This window comes from Protomyctophum bolini (assembly GCF_963924005.1).
Source record: "Protomyctophum bolini genome assembly, chromosome: 5".
Taxonomy (NCBI): Eukaryota; Metazoa; Chordata; class Actinopteri; order Myctophiformes; family Myctophidae; genus Protomyctophum; species Protomyctophum bolini.
The window spans coordinates 37,190,157-37,206,150 of NC_137866.1; the positions used below are offsets into that span (position 1 = coordinate 37,190,157).

Consider the following 15,994-nt stretch of genomic DNA (forward strand, 5'->3'; position numbering starts at 1 on the left):
AAACAAACAAGGTGGGGCGCCGTGAGGAACGCGTCTTCTTCCTGTGCACTCTGATTGGTCCAAACGGGGAGGCAGGAGGACCAATGAGCGGCTGGAACAAGCATAGCCAATGGTTCACAATGACGCTCGTACTTCACGATTATTTATGACAGACAGTCATGTTTCAGGGCTAGAACCAGAACAAGCAGAGAGGTAGAGGCAAGGAAAGTCCAAACTTTTTATATCAAGGAAGAGACGACAGACGACCCACTAAATATTTGGACACACACGCATGCACGCACGCACACACACACACACACACACACACACACACACACACACACACACACACACACACACACACACACACGCACGCACACACGCACACACACGCACACGCACACACACATTTTAACAATTTGTTTATGTCCACACAAAGGAAATTGCATAAAAGGACATAAATAGCTCAGGTGCAACAGAGTTAATTTCATCCACAAAATCAAGGCATATCATCATGTCCTCAGTCATGGGCACAAGGAGGAGTAGTGTAGTAGGCATCCTCCAACTCCCTCCAACAATTGTTATTATATTATTATTATTATTATTATTATTATTATTATTATTATTATTATTATTATTATTGTTGTTGTTGTTGTTGTTGTTGTTGTTGTAGTAGGCTACCTGTCATATGTTTTAGGTTTTTGCTGATGTGTTAACAATTACCTCCAGCAGATGGCGTCGTTGGACATGGAATTCACACCAGCCCCACTCCAGCTACCAGCTAGACTGTACTGTGAATCAATAACTATTATCGGGCATTTAATTGAATTTGAACTGAAATGGCTGTAGCCTATAATTTAAATTCAGACCATTCGGAATAGGGTACTCTCAAAAGGCCATATGGTTTTTGCAATTTGCTCACATCTCCGTAAAACTAGTTACAGAATTAATAGTGGAACTGTGGAAGAAGTGTGGTTGAAAACTTTGAAAACAACTGAGTTAATATCTAGGCACCGCCTATTATTTCTAGTGGCTGGGATCAGCGCTGCTGGCTAGGAGTCCGAGACACTTGGATCATCATGACATCAAACGGATATTTGGAGGAAGAATAACCTGACCACTCATACAAACAAACAATTTAACAGGTAGGCTACACGTCTCTCAACAGGTATGCCACAATAGGCCACAGTAGACAGCTATTTATCCGATAATTGACTGGCCTGGCGTCATATTATCCACTTGTATTAATTTAGCTGTTTGTGGTGATCGATTTGTCTGCGTGGGTGACTGGGTGTGTAAACCAATTAAACAGAAGGAAGACAGGTTTGTTATAGGCTATGCATTATTTATAGAAAGCATACAGTGTCTATATGGTGTGTTCTTGGAGAGCAGAATACTGTTAACAAGACTGCTAATATTACACTGAGATATGGCACCTGTTGGCTACTAGTAGTAATAGTAGGCTATGGAATGCATAAATCAAGGTGGCAGCAAGTAGCCTACTATTTAGAAAACTGTCATGACACAATTTATATTCTCAATTATTGTGTTGTGTAAAATAAATAGATAGGATATAAATCACAATTAATTAGGCCTGTGTGTATCACAATCAACCTTGTGATGGAATCTTTCAAGGTCCCTGGTCAACAGCAGGGGAAAATGCATGGGAACACTATCCTTGACTTAATATATAGGCTACCATAACCTGGACTGTATATTGACTTTGCTAAAATCATCGAATTGCTGCATGCCCTCTGGCTGCCCTTTGGTTTTTGCCTTTTTCTCCCCAAGAATTTGTCGCTGCTGTTGTACCATATCCTACTAGCTCACCTGCCAGTGAGGAGCCCCCACTGGGAGGACACAGCACCTCCGCCCCACTCCTCCGTCCCACCCAACACTCCCTGTAGAGTTCTGACAGTACAGGGGCCGTCCCGGCGCAGGAGTACATACACTACTAGACTATAGTGCAAATGACAAATATCACTCTCTCTCTCTCTCTCTCCTGCATCTACACTGTTTGTGTGTAGATGCTCGACAAAGACGTACCACAATCAATAATTAAAAGAACCCCTAGACTCTGCAGTGTTGGTGGACAGGTATACAGGCTACTTTACCACTGCACCACCCGAGCGCCCTCTCTCTGAGGGACAGGTAGGCTACTTTACCACTGCACCACCCGAGCGCCCTCTCTCTGAGGGACAGGTAGGCTACTTTACCACTGCACCACCCGAGCGCCCTCTCTCTGAGGGACAGGTAGGCTACTTTACCACTGCACCACCCGAGCGCCCTCTCTCTGAGGGACAGCGAGTGCATTTTCTGGCGCTTCTGCTCCCTCTTGCTGGGCGTTGTTCCACTATGAACTACCCAATTCTCACTGAGTGTGATGGGTCTTTAACCACTTGAACCTTAGCATGCCTAGTCGGGGGGTATACTCTCTAATAGGCTGCTACCTAATGTTTTTTGGTGAAGAGGAGGACATTATGGCCAGTGTCTAATGTCTATGGTAGAGCGTGATGGTGTGTACAGTGTGTCTGCTGGGGTTTGGGGAAGTGTTGTTCCAATACCAGTATCAGAAAAGCTGCCGATTGTGCCAATAACTGCCTAAAATGCTGGTACAGTATATCGGTATCGGTGAGTGTGCCAGTCTATACATGAAGATATGTCATTTGCAGTAATCAATTATTTTGTGCAGTGTTGAACAGATACGTTTCAGCTGCTGTGTATAACACTGATGGGCTCTTATCACAATAGTTGCACAGACAGGCTAAATCAGTGGTTCTCAAAGTGGGGTTTAGGGGAGGGACCCTCAGGGATCATTGAGGATGTCCAAATCGACCCTTACAGGTCTCTAACTCCCACTGAGAGTGTAGAAATGGAACGAAATGAGCTATGGAGGTCCTTGACTTTTGAAATTTTGAGAACCACTGGGCTAAACAAATGGCAGATAAGACCTACAGTATGTCCTTCTTTCTGCTGTAGAAACTAGAAACACACAACTTCATCACAGGATCCCTTGACCTCACTGAATCCTCCTCCCCTCGGCCTGGCCCACACACACACATGCATGCACGCACGCACGCACGCACGCACACACACACACACACACACACACACACACACACACACACACACACACACACACACACACACACACACACACACACACACACACACACACACACACACACACCTTTCAGTTTTTACACACTTGTTCAATTCTATTCAATTCCATAGACAATTGATGTCATAGTCGACTGACGTCACAGGCTGGCCAGATGAAGTCCATGCGCCACATTGGAGCCAGTACGCTGTTCTCATGTGTCTCCCGAGATCCACATGATTGATTTTCTTCCTGGAAAACAAGTTATTTATGGCGAGTGATGCAGTCAGGACACTGTATACATTATACCCACCTTATTATATGCATGCAACTATACTTTAATGCCATTACTCCTTTCAAAACCAAGACTGAACCTACTGTTAATTCAGGCAGATGTTAATACTGTATCTCCAAGTCCATTACATATCCAAGGAGTCAGAAGTGGGTTTTTTTTCAGTAGAGTAATCATCCTGTTACGGTAATTGTACTCTCTTAATTCCTGTTACTATACCTGTAGAACAATGGTTTTCAAACATTTATTTTTTGTTTCCTGTATTATGTACAGTATGTAGTTATAGGTACCGTATGCTTGCATTGATTAGGCCACGGACCCACACTCTTGTGTTACAGACCAAAGTGTCCATTTGGCTCTAACTATGAATCTTTTAGCCCTGGAACCCTGGACCCCACTTTGAGAACCACTGCTGTGGACGGCATTGTTTTCTATCCTTCTTTGTTAACAAGGTCAGTGATGTCGGATCTAACATAATGCCCCCTTCCTCCTCCTCCGCCGATCATGTTGTTTTGTCCTGGTTTGCCCCTGTCTCCTTGGCACAGCGTCTCAAATGAACACTCCAGTCCCCGGGATGTCCTACCCATTCGATTCTTGAAAGAGGTTCTGTTATTCATTTACTGGTTTATTCACCATTGTGAGTTTAGTCCCTCACATCTGGCTGTGGCCCCAACTGTTTTAAATTAGTCAGTGTACGCCTGTACAGCCAGTATCCCGGCCTCGATTCAGCTCTCCCACATTATTACAGAGTAGACCCATCCTTCCAAAATACCCGTCAACTCCGGCATTCTTGAAAAAGTCACATGCAGTCACATCAAGTCAAGTTAAAATCACCTGTAAGACTTTTTTCTCTGGTCAGGCCCCAATTTGCACCACCCCTTACTTACCCCTTATCCATAAATGTATTTTCCTTTTTTTTTTTTTTTTTTTTTTCCCTTTTTTTTTTCTTTTTTTGTTCAACACGTTGTGAGCTTGTAGATCAATTTGAACTATTTAAAACGTTGTTTTAAAATAGTAAAAAATGGCAAATATGTTTAGGGATAAGATGTAAGGGGTGGCGTAATGAGTGTCTTTGAACCCTATACTATAAATATAAATTAGGTTATTGTTGGGGCTAAAAACGATTTTATTTATTTTGTAAGCTTTATCCAATTACCCCCAACATTTGAATAGTCTTGGCACAAACAGGACTAATGACTCAAATGAGTTGCAAAGCATAAGATTTTTCTGTGAATATATTTGTAAAGATAAACATATAAACCTGTATATCATTGGCAATACACATTTGGACCAAAACCTCCTGTGTTCCTTTTTGCAGTGTTTCGCAGAGGTTTCTAGAATAACTGGCTGAACAATTGTGTAAACAAATCCACATGATTTTTCTCTAGGTAATGCAAAATGGTCCAGTTGGGACACTCTGATTTAAATCACAATGAACACTCTTCTCTTCTAAGAATTTGCATTGCCTCTGGTTGAGCTTATTCTTGTGTGCTTGTCTGAAAGAATTACTGGGACGTTTTGCAGAGTTGGTGGTATTCCTCCTTCCGTTGATTTGTGTGCCTGGTCCTGTCAACACAATCCACTTGCAGCTGTAAACAGTGTTAGGTAATAAGTCAGTGGTAGACAGTAAGTTAGTAGCAAAGTACATTTACTTGAGCACCGTATGTACTTTACTTGGGTCATTATATTTTTGGATTGATTGATTGATTGATTGATTGATTGCTTGGGGCAACCAAGTCAGTGGCTCCCCTGGTTGAATAATTTGTTTGCCACTGGTAATAGTGTTTGCCTACTATTCCTTATTTGTTCTTTGGGTCCTGCATCTGCAAAACACCAGATGAGAACATATTAACTATTTAGTGTTGATAGAAGTGACAGTGGACTCCTACCTGGACATAACTGTACTGTATGGGTCTGCGGCCGATCCCCATTCTAAGGAGACCTGACCTAGACCACCATCTTACCAATAATGCAAAATCATGAATTCAATTTGAAAAAACATAGTTTTGATTACTATTTGAGAACATTTAACGTATAAGCAATCAAATACGAAATTAATGTTTTGATTAATTAAAATTTTAATAATATTTAACATTTAACTTGAATAATACAATGAACAAGCAAATTAGTAAACTGAAATGACGCAGGTGACCCCATTGTCAGCATGTAGATCTGCTATTATTGTAGTAAATAAACGGTTCAAAAAAATTGGCTGCATAATTGCCAGTACCGATGTCATGAAGAAAGTCAAACAATGGCTGTTATATGGCCTAAAATTATATAACGCTCTGGCTCTAATCTAATATAATGGGCCATTTTTGGGGCATGCCATTGTAGGTGAAAATATTCAAAAAGAAAGGGAAAGAAAAGTAGCAGATCCATAAGCACACACAACAACGCCATACAATGACATTAACAATACATTTCCCTTTTTCCCCCCAAAGTAGATAAAATAGCAGATCTACAAGGCAAGCTCAACACGGCACGTCATGTGACATTGCTGATGTGTTGACCCCTGAACCAGTCGCTCATTCACAGTGTCACAATGAGTATCAGCCTGGAACAGGCTGGTCTCACTGGGCAGCTGTCAGCATATTAATAGCTGCTTTGCCTTCTACTTTTGCAACACAGCCAAGTGTCAAGCGCACCCCACTCCCCTAAAATTGCTCCCGGTTTATTTTAGGGTTGTGTGTGTGTGTGTGTGTGTGTGTGTGTGTGTGTGTGTGTGTGTGTGTGTGTGTGTGTGTGTGCGCGCGCGCGCGGGGCTTCAATGCGATGAGAGGTGTGAAGGTGAAGCTGCCATGTTGCTCATGGCAACGGGGAAGCTTGGATTATTGTGATCCTAAGTACAGCATGCCACCCTGTTTGTCAATATGTCAAATTATTCAGGCAGTCGTATGATTTTAGACTTGTTTTCTTAACCCATTTATATAAAATGTTAAATATATTTGGGCAATATGCAATAGTATTATGTACAATAACATGTACATATATAACACAGTCACACACACACACTCTGTTCATCCACATACAAAGAGGGGGAGAATTTTCTAATGCTAGGAAATCTGTATGCATGCGTGCGTGCGTGCGTGCGTGTTTTCTGTACTATCCGTTCTGCTTCCACTGCCCCAGGGGTATAAAAAAAAAAGAAAAAAACAGTATGGCCTAGCTCCAAGCTGGACAATCTATTTCTGGATCCGGCGATGGGAAAATAAGCAAGTATATAATAACTCATACGTGGACAGCTAGGGCCTCTGTTAGGACACATACTACAAACAAACAATACACACTAGCGGAGTGACTCTTGCACTGATTTATTGGACTTAAGTATTTAAGTATGACTCTATGAGCCAAATTCAGCAACAGGCTAGAAACTGGTTGAAGTTCAGTTCAGACACAGTTAACTCCTGTGTTAAAGTGGGTACACTCTCAGAGTTACACTCGGCACACTCTGCTACATTTACTTACACTACGTACTGTTACACTGTACATAGCACAAGTACAATTTTGAGTATTTCCAATTTCCAATACTTGTTCTTCTACTCCACTGTCTGCATCTCAGCAGATGTCTTTTGACTTTTACTCCACCACAATTATTTGACAACTTTAGTGACATGTAGATTTTGATTATTAATACAAAATACGATACTGCTGCGCTGCTGTCTGCTTAAACTTTTGCTGCTCACACTCCTCCACCCCGGCTACCACCTGATGTGTTGGATCTGCTGGTTAGGTACGGGGGATTCGGAGTCCCACACTTTGTGCGCGGATCGGTTGGCCGGTAGTCATAGACGTGAAGTAACTATGTAAGTATGTGCCGCTCACGCCTGTGCTTTGTGGCCGTGATACGTCACTGACTTTACCTTTGCGTTTTCAACCCAGCTTTGTGGGTGTTCACAGTTTCTGTGATGTGATGGACCCATTACAGAGCGCCCACACAACCCGCTCAGCACGGAAAAAACACGGTCAGTGGCCAACGATAAATCGCTGTCTGCCTTTGTTCAAAATGTACAGTTTGTGTGTGTGTGTGTGTGTGTGTGTGTCTCACTCAGATCGCACACTGCCACGACGCGTGGCATTAGACGTGAGCGTGCAAGCTTCTAGACAGTGTTCTAGTGTTAACATAATGGAATATTGGCAGTGGATTTACGGCTTTCAGTGCAAGTGTGAAAGTAGTAGTAATAAAACGGTGTCATTTCTAAATCAAAAGGCCGTCATGATGTTAGCTGTGTCCCCTCAGATCTCTGAATGTCCTTCTCTTGTCCCTTTGTGTTGGTGCAACAATGGCTTATTTTTAAACTGTGTGTGTGTGTGTGTGTGTGTGTGTGTGTGTGGCGAGGGGGAGGGGGGGGGTTGTATAAGGAGAGAGGAGAGGAGGAAGTTACAGGATAAGCAGAGGAAGAGAGTAGCTTTCGTCCTTCCTCGTTCTTTACTCACACTCATTCCTTGCACGCGCACATACACGCACATACACGCACATGCACGCACACACACACACACACACACACACACACACACACACACACACACACACACTCATCCCTTCATATAGCTCAATGGACCACTATTGTCCTAAATATAGAATAAAAGAAAACAAATGGCCTTATGTACAGTAGTGCAACTATTTCCACTTCAACCCCAGCATCGGTATTGTGGGGAAAGGATTCCCTGAAAATGGCAAATCGACAAGCTCACAAAGCCACGAGTTGCGTCGTACTGTGAGCTTGTCCATTGGCTATTTTCCCACAATTACATAAAACTGAGGGACTAGTTTACCCACATGGGGTTTCAGTGGATAAACCAGGCATAACCCTAACCCTATACCCATAACCTCTAAATGCCTAATCCTAACCCCAACCTGAATCTTGTCCTAATTGCAAGCCTTCGTAACCATAAAGCAACCATTTCTCTTGTGAGGACCTGCAGGAAAATTGGCCTAATGAGGTTGTCTAGTTGTCAAATTCAACTATACGTGCGTACGTGCAGGCGTGTGCGCACCTGACCTGACCCTAACCTCTGCTGTTTTGTGTGTGTCCCCTGCGGGAGACAATGATGTCTCACAGGAAATGCAGTTTATCCAGAGAGGGATGAACATAGACACGCACCAGTGTTGCCAGGTCTGCTTATTATAAGCGACTTTGGGCTTGTTCTTCTGCAAATGGACACTTTAGAGTGTAAATATACTCTAGCGTGTAAATATTTCTGTATTTAAAATGTTTCAAAGAGATTCCAAGTATTAGATTTCACTGTCTTCAATATTTTGGGGAAATAGCAGATCTACAAGCTCTGAGCTTGTGTAGAGCATGAAATGTATGGGTTTAAACTAACTGATAGTCACTTCGCTTGGGCTTGTTTTAGACCTTGCCCAACTTCATTCTGGGATATTGCCCCTGCACCTTGAGACTGGTAGATACTGTAGTACTAGAACTTAGAAGAACGGATTTGCACTTACTGTGATATAAATGATATTGAAAATGAGTTCCATTTTGTTTTCTATTGCCTGTTATACCATAAGCTACGTCAAAAGTCATTTAGCAGGTGTAAAAACATAGATCTGATGTGGTTAAAGGTGGAGTGCCATGACTTTTTTGAAAAAAAGTGTACAGTATTTGTTAAAATGTCGTTATTATGTGGGAAACCCACAAGTTCATTAAGTATGCCTGGTTTGCCTGGTAGGTGGTGATGGGTGGTGATCCACCTGAACTGAAGCCGCACCCACCTTTTATGCCTATGAATGGAGATGCCTGATGTCACCAAGGCAGTATGTCATCATAGTACTGACATCAGCAGGGTACAACGGGTATTGTATTGCATAACCGAAGGAGCATGCGTTCCGAATGCATGACATCATAGACTGGCCTCCAGCTACAATGATAATAGCCTCGGTCCCATGCAGGCTTACTTAGCCTGGTCACAACGTAAGGCAGAGAAGCTATATCGGCGGACGGAACATCCGTCAAATGTATTTCCCCCGGATACGATATTATTCCGACCAATCACAACACTTGTTTCATTCGCAGAGAATGTAAACTGATTTGTAAAGCATCAACGTCATTTCCTTGGGCAATACTTCCGCTAAAATCCAGCAACTTCCGCTGATAGTCTTTTGAGCGTAGGTCTTGCCCAGGGTGCAATGATAATGGTTACTGCACTAAGTACTGGCAATGCCTACATATGGTAACCAAGGGGCAAGCGTTCCCAACGGGCATTGGCCCAGTTGTTAAAAATACCTCACGTCCTAACGCCCATGTTTTTTAACCCATTTAGACCTGAGGACAATTCTACAAAATTGTCTTCTAAATCCTGTTTCTATGTTTCTATGTCAGCCGTTCTCAAACATTTTCATGTCAAGGAACCCCAAAAGATTGTATGTAATTAGCTGCCGACCCCCATCTGAAAATATGCTGTTCCAGGGACCCCCCAGAAGCAAAGATTTGAGTTAAAAACGTTGGCTCTGAAATAATATATTCAAAGCTTTGCACTACATTTTCACGATTTTTCAAAAAAGAGCTTGTAGATCTGCTATTTTTGCGAACGCAGTGAGCACTAACTATGAGAGCCTGCAGATCATGTCTGTCTGTCTGTCTGTCTGTGTGTCCCCCTTTTGTGCCCATATATGGAGCTGAGTGATTTTTTTGTGATTGATGCAACACACTCTATATTTGGACGTATAGCTGCTTTGGGGACTCCTTATATGGTTATGGCTGAGTCATGGTGACATGAGTGTGGCCATGATGAACGCAGGAACGTGGACAAGGCCCTGCTTTGAATGCACAACAAGCTGGAACATGCCAACGAACAAGTATAACTACGTTGCGTTCGCTTCCCGCGTTTGCGCGTCTTACTTGTTCAATAGCTAAAGCATAACATAATGGTTAAAACCAAAAGGTTGTCTTGGTTACTCAATGTTATTTCTGACACACCATGGGTCTCCATATTTGGGCACAACTGACATGGAAACCTCATATTTGGGCATGACTGAACAATGGAACTCCATATTTGGGCACGACCGATGTCCTACTGATGACACAAGCGTGGTATCTCAGCTTAAAGAGGGCCACACAAAGTGCAGTATAGAGTGAACTACTAAGATTGTCCCAGACTTCAAGAACAGTCAGAGATTGTAAGACAAGCCAAGGAAGATGCTGATGCCAAAGGAAAACCGCAAAGCAATCTACGAGCTCCTCTTTAAAGACGGGGTAGTAGTCGCTAAGAAGGATGTGCACCTGGCCAAGCATCCCGAACTGGCCGACAAGAACGTACCCAACCTCCACGTGATGAAGACAATGCAGTCCCTGAAGTCACGCGGGTACGTCAAGGAGACATTCTCCTGGCGCCATTTCTACTGGTACCTCACCGACGAGGGCATCCAATACCTCAGGGACTTCCTCCACCTGCCCGCCGAGATCGTACCATCCACGCTGCGTCGCTCAAACCGCCCCGAGACCGCCAGGCCCAAGCCCAGGGGCGCCGAGGGAGGAGAGAGAGCCGGCCGCTTTAACCGCGGAGAGTCCGACAGAGACACGTACCGGCGCTCTGCTGCGCCCCCTGGTGCCGACAAGAAGGCAGAGGCAGGAGCCGGAGCAGCCACGGACTTCCAGTTCAGGGGTGGCTGGGGTGGCTTTGGACGTGGCAGAGGACAGCAGTAAATGCATTCTGCACAATAAATACCAAAACACGCAAAATAAATAAGTTATTCAACGGCCCAGGCAGCTAGGCTGGTAATCCAAGCCTGACATGGCAGCGTGTCTCAGGTTTCACTCCTGATCCCGACAACCTTTGCTGCGTGTCATGTCACCCCCCCATCTCTTTCCCCATTTCCTGTCAACCTACTTTCAATCTATCAATATAGGCAGAAAAAGCCCCCAAAAAGTGACCTTAAAAAAACCCTGGTAATCTGCCGGTCCCATCGTTGTCCACCCAGTGAGGGTGGACATGCTTCTAGCAGGTCCCCATCGTTGTCCACCCAGTGAGGGTGGACATGCTTCTAGCAGGTCCCCATCGTTGCCTACCCAGTGAGGGTGGACATGCTTCTAGCAGGTCCCCATCGTTGCCTACCCAGTGAGGGTGGACATGCTTCTAGCAGGTCCCCATCGTTGTCCACCCAGTGAGGGTGGACATGCTTCTAGCAGGTCCCCATCGTTGTCCACCCAGTGAGGGTGGACATGCTTCTAGCAGGTCCCCATCGTTGCCTACCCAGTGAGGGTGGACATGCTTCTAGCAGGTGTATTGCCCAATGATTCATGACCTCCAGCTCCCATAACTTAACGGCCTGCTTACACATCTCTGGCGGAAAATAAAACTTCTGGGAACTCGGATTAACACATACCTATAGCTGTGAGGAGACGCATGGTGTTTCCCTTCAGTGGGCCCATTTGGCCCAGAATTGGCCCACATGACCCATTTGTGGGTCATGGGCCAATTCTTGGCGGTCACAACTTGAATAACATTTATTTTCTTAAATTTAAATATTATATCAAAAGATTTGCACTCATGAATAAGACATTCTACGGAGCCCCTGAATGGCCATGCATATATTCCCACTGGTGTTGTATGATATATTTTAATATAATATCTTGTCCGTATAAGATGTTATCTCGTCCAGACAAGATAATTATTATCTCGTCCAGCCCATCAACTTCCTTTACGTAATTTAAAGTTAATTGCAAGAAAGAGAATGAGTGTAGTACTTCTGGGGCCTACTGGCAGCATTATCGTCTCTCTCGGGTGGAAACCTCACAGGGCCAAAAGAAAAACTGTTCCTGCATGTTCAAATCCAATAGTAGCAAAAGCAGCAGATCTACAAGCTTGGAGCTTGTGGATCGGATCTGTTACTTTTGATGCCTTTGTGTGACACTGTATGTAGAACATTCATTTAAGAAGACGAGTCACAAAAAGTATGGGATATGGATATATAGGAACATTATGGAGATATGAGGTTTCTGCCCGACAGTGACAATATAAAATGTCGCTGATTAGCTATATGCACGCACGCACGCAACACACACACACACACACACACACACACACACACACACACACACACACACACACACACACACACACACACACACACACACACACTAAATGAGATATCACTTCATTAACTCTTACCCCCGAGGTAATTGTCTTTTCAGAAGTCAAAAGGGTTAAGAGCAATATAAATAGTATTATGTGTATAAATAAATATCAACACTAGACTAGACCAGTGGACCACTGGTGTTGTGTTGATTAAAATAAATATAAACAGAGGTTCATAAAGTGGTGTCCGGGAAACCCCAAGGGTACTTGAGGGGGGTCCCCAGCCAAATTAAGAACAGTTTATTTGCACTGTTATTTCACCAGTCAGAAGTTAGCCCAATAAGAATGTATAAAGAATAGGACCCTGACACGAAATCTGTTTTCAAATGCAGGACCCCACCGGGGGTCCCCTTGAACGTGGCATGAAAATGTTTGAGAACCACTGTAGACAATTCAACTCCATTATAAACAAAATGTTTGAGAACCACTGTAGACAATTCAACTCCATTATAAACAAAAACTAGACCAGTCTCAGAAAATAATAAAATAGGAAGAGATCAAGGAAATATTAATATTTTAATATTAATGAAAATAGCGAGATACGGGAGGTTCCATCAGCAGAATAGTCCGGATCAAAACACGTCATTAAACCTTGAAGTAATGTGTCTCTAAAGCCTAGTTCATGATGTGCGCAGACTGCTTTAGAAAGTTGCAGAGAAAAATCTAGTCTGAATGACCCCATCACAGCTCAGCTAGATGCTAGCCTCGGAAACCCAGACATTTCTATTTAGCTAGAGATACTGACTGATTGAGTCCCATGCAATAAGAATAGCAAGCAATAACTTTATGTTATCTGTTTACTGTAACTGTCACTCTTTTTGTTGTTTGTATTGAGAAAAAGTGCAAATAAATGACCATATCTGTGTAAATGATTTCTGTCAAAAGGACAACACTAATTAAGAACCTGGAGAGTTTCTTTCCATTGTTATGTTCCCATATTCCACAGGGATGCCCTTCTTCCATTGTTATGTTCCCATATTCCACAGGGATGCCCTTCAAAGTCCTTCAGAGTCCTGAGGCCACAAATGGCATCACAACACATTTTAATCCATGTAGTGTTTAGGAAAACAATACAAGAAAAAATAAAAAGCACATTGATATTTTATAAGCTAGGGCTGTCAGATGTTTCACTCACGTATTATGGTTTTGTTCCCATACCCCTGAGGGACAGTTGTGGATGTCCTGAATAAGAATCCATTGCACTTGTCAGCAGACAAGTGCAAAGAAAAAACGACACAGAAAAACCCCTTATTGATCCCCGTGGGAAGATACAGGTTTCATAGCAGCAAGAGTATAAGAGTCAAACACAGGAAGACAATAGACAACTATACCAAACCATGATAAATAAGAATAAACATAAAATAAAATAGACATCTGACACTAGACAAGAATCTAAATATAAAATGTACAACGTATGAACGTATGAACAGTGGAAAATATGAATGAAAATACTAATGTTTCAGTGAAAATATAAATACAGTAATAATGATCTTTGGGCTGACTTAATAATGAGACTGTAAGAAATCTTTGCTGTATGTCATGTGAGAATATAATTGGGTGCCCTGAATAGGGTGGGGGTGGGGGCGCATTTATGGTGGTGGAGGAAATCTCCATGAATGCTGAGGGCCCTCCTCAGCTTTAATCTGTCCCTAAACGCTATGACTGGGAGATGTTATGTTTCCATTTTTCCATTGCATCATTCAGCAGGGTATCCTTTCTGTGTGAAAGACAGTCATTTCTGGACATTGTTCCTTGTAGTCGTGGTGTGTGTGTGTGTGTGCGTGCGTGCGTGCATGCGTGCGTGCGTGTGTCCACAGTTTTTGCTACTGTGATGACCAGCATCATATTGTATTTGGTTTGTGTGGATGCTCAGCTCATTATTGTTGTCATTATACAGCAGTTATCATTCTTGGTGTGGATGGCCAACCAAGCATTGCGATGCAGTAGGCAGAGTTGTCCTGATTTTCCATCCTGAATTATTTTCAAAGTCATACGATTTGTCACACACGTTACCGCAGTGAAATTAGTTTTCTGTATTAGCTGCAGCTTGACCCCCCCTATCCAACCCACTGATGCTGAGTGCCAAGTAGGGAGGCATTGGGTTTTTACAGTCTTTGGTATGACCCGGCTGGGGATCGAACCCCGACACTCTAACCACAAGGCCACTGTCTGATAATTGTGGCTTAAATTGATAGCAAATGCGCATGTGATTATTAAATTGATTAGAAATGTTTTCGGTAGACAAATTAGTTCTCTGAGGTAGCCTATAGTGAAGTCCAATGTCTGCCTCAATATCTTTGCTTCTCATGTTCATTATTTCTGTACATATTATATTTCTCCTAGCATTCACATGACCCAGAGTAAGCCAATGACTCAGAGATAGGCATTAGTCCATGGACTGTTTCAGATGCAACCACGTGGCAAGTGGTTTCGTAGCCACACAGCCACTGGCAGTAGGTTGCTAAAAAGCTATACTTCCCAGAGACAACCAAGCGTAGAGTGCTGAGAGATAACAACAAAATGAAGAATTAATGTAATGGAGTGAAAGACAGAGAGAAAAGGAATGGGAGGTATAAGAAGAAGAAGGAAGGTGAAAAAGGTTTGTTTGGCCTTTTTGTTCTCTCTTAGTTGCATTTTCCTTCAGCTCTTCCACACTTCCTCTGATGTCTAAATATTCATGTCATATGATTCTATGAAGTATTGTCCTTTTCAGACTTAAAGCACAGACTGCAAATATTCTCTGGAATTAAAACTTGTTTTGACTGCCAGGCGTAGCAGAGTAATTAAGCCCCTCTTGGAGCCAGTTTTAACAGACAGTAGGAGTAGGATACTGTTGATGTCCTAAGAGCTAACCAACAATATTGTTGAAACACAAAGGGGCAACTTTCACTTAGTTATGTGGTGCAAAGTTCTTGCCAAAGGCCTTGCTATCACACTGTTCACTACTGTGGCTTTTCGATTCAGCTTTCTATGTTGAATCTTTAACACATTGTGCGCTGTACAAGTGAAATAATTTATGTTTTGGGGGCAAGAAATACCTCAATTTTTATGATCATTAGGGAGAAAAGAAGTTGAGAAAAGGGTTAAGCGACAAGCATATAATACCATTATGGAAAGAAAACACGGACTATAATTCATGTAACATACTGTACATGCCGGAATACCGTTGAAATAGTGTTAAACACCCCGCATATCGCTGATGAAGCTGCTGTTGTTAGCAGCTTCATCAGCGTTGTTAGCTGTTAGATGTTCAGCAATGACCTATAGTTCACCAAACCTGGTCATAGCCCCAGGCACCACAAAGGGTTAATCCGGCCCACTGTGATAATGGATGCATGTGTCTGTGGCCCAGCAGAGGAGTGACTGTAGTGCCATGACCCTCTGCTGAAGTGTGAACTTCCTGTCCTTCTTGAGAAAACACACTGTCACATAAACAAGTGCGCACGCACGCACGCATGCACGCACACACACGCACGCTCGTCGCTCGCACACACGGTGGCTTGACATTGTAAATATCTATTGACATATGTATTCGCTACTGC

General features: G+C 43.0%; 2 protein-coding genes across 5 annotated transcripts in view; both read left to right on the plus strand.

The window, feature by feature from the left end:
* Nucleotides 1–1,039: 1,039 nt before the first annotated feature.
* The window catches only part of LOC308315290 (calcitonin gene-related peptide type 1 receptor-like), a 29,204-nt gene continuing 14,249 nt past the window's right edge, over nucleotides 1,040–15,994 (plus strand). The window contains exon 1 of one of the 4 annotated variants that reach the window (XM_080763189.1): nucleotides 1,040–1,124. The gene's annotated coding sequence lies outside the window, so the exon portion shown is untranslated. Of the gene's footprint in view, nucleotides 1,125–7,320; nucleotides 7,337–14,893; nucleotides 15,052–15,994 lie in introns of those variants that run through there. The other 3 variants (XM_080763191.1, XM_080763190.1, XM_080763188.1) reach the window with 3 other exon arrangements.
* LOC308315383 (small ribosomal subunit protein eS10-like) lies at nucleotides 10,514–11,020 on the plus strand (the record flags this gene model as incomplete). The annotated part of the gene is made up of 1 exon (XM_080763334.1): nucleotides 10,514–11,020. The coding sequence occupies one exon, from the start codon at nucleotides 10,514–10,516 to the stop codon at nucleotides 11,018–11,020; it is 507 nt and encodes a 168-aa protein (XP_080619460.1).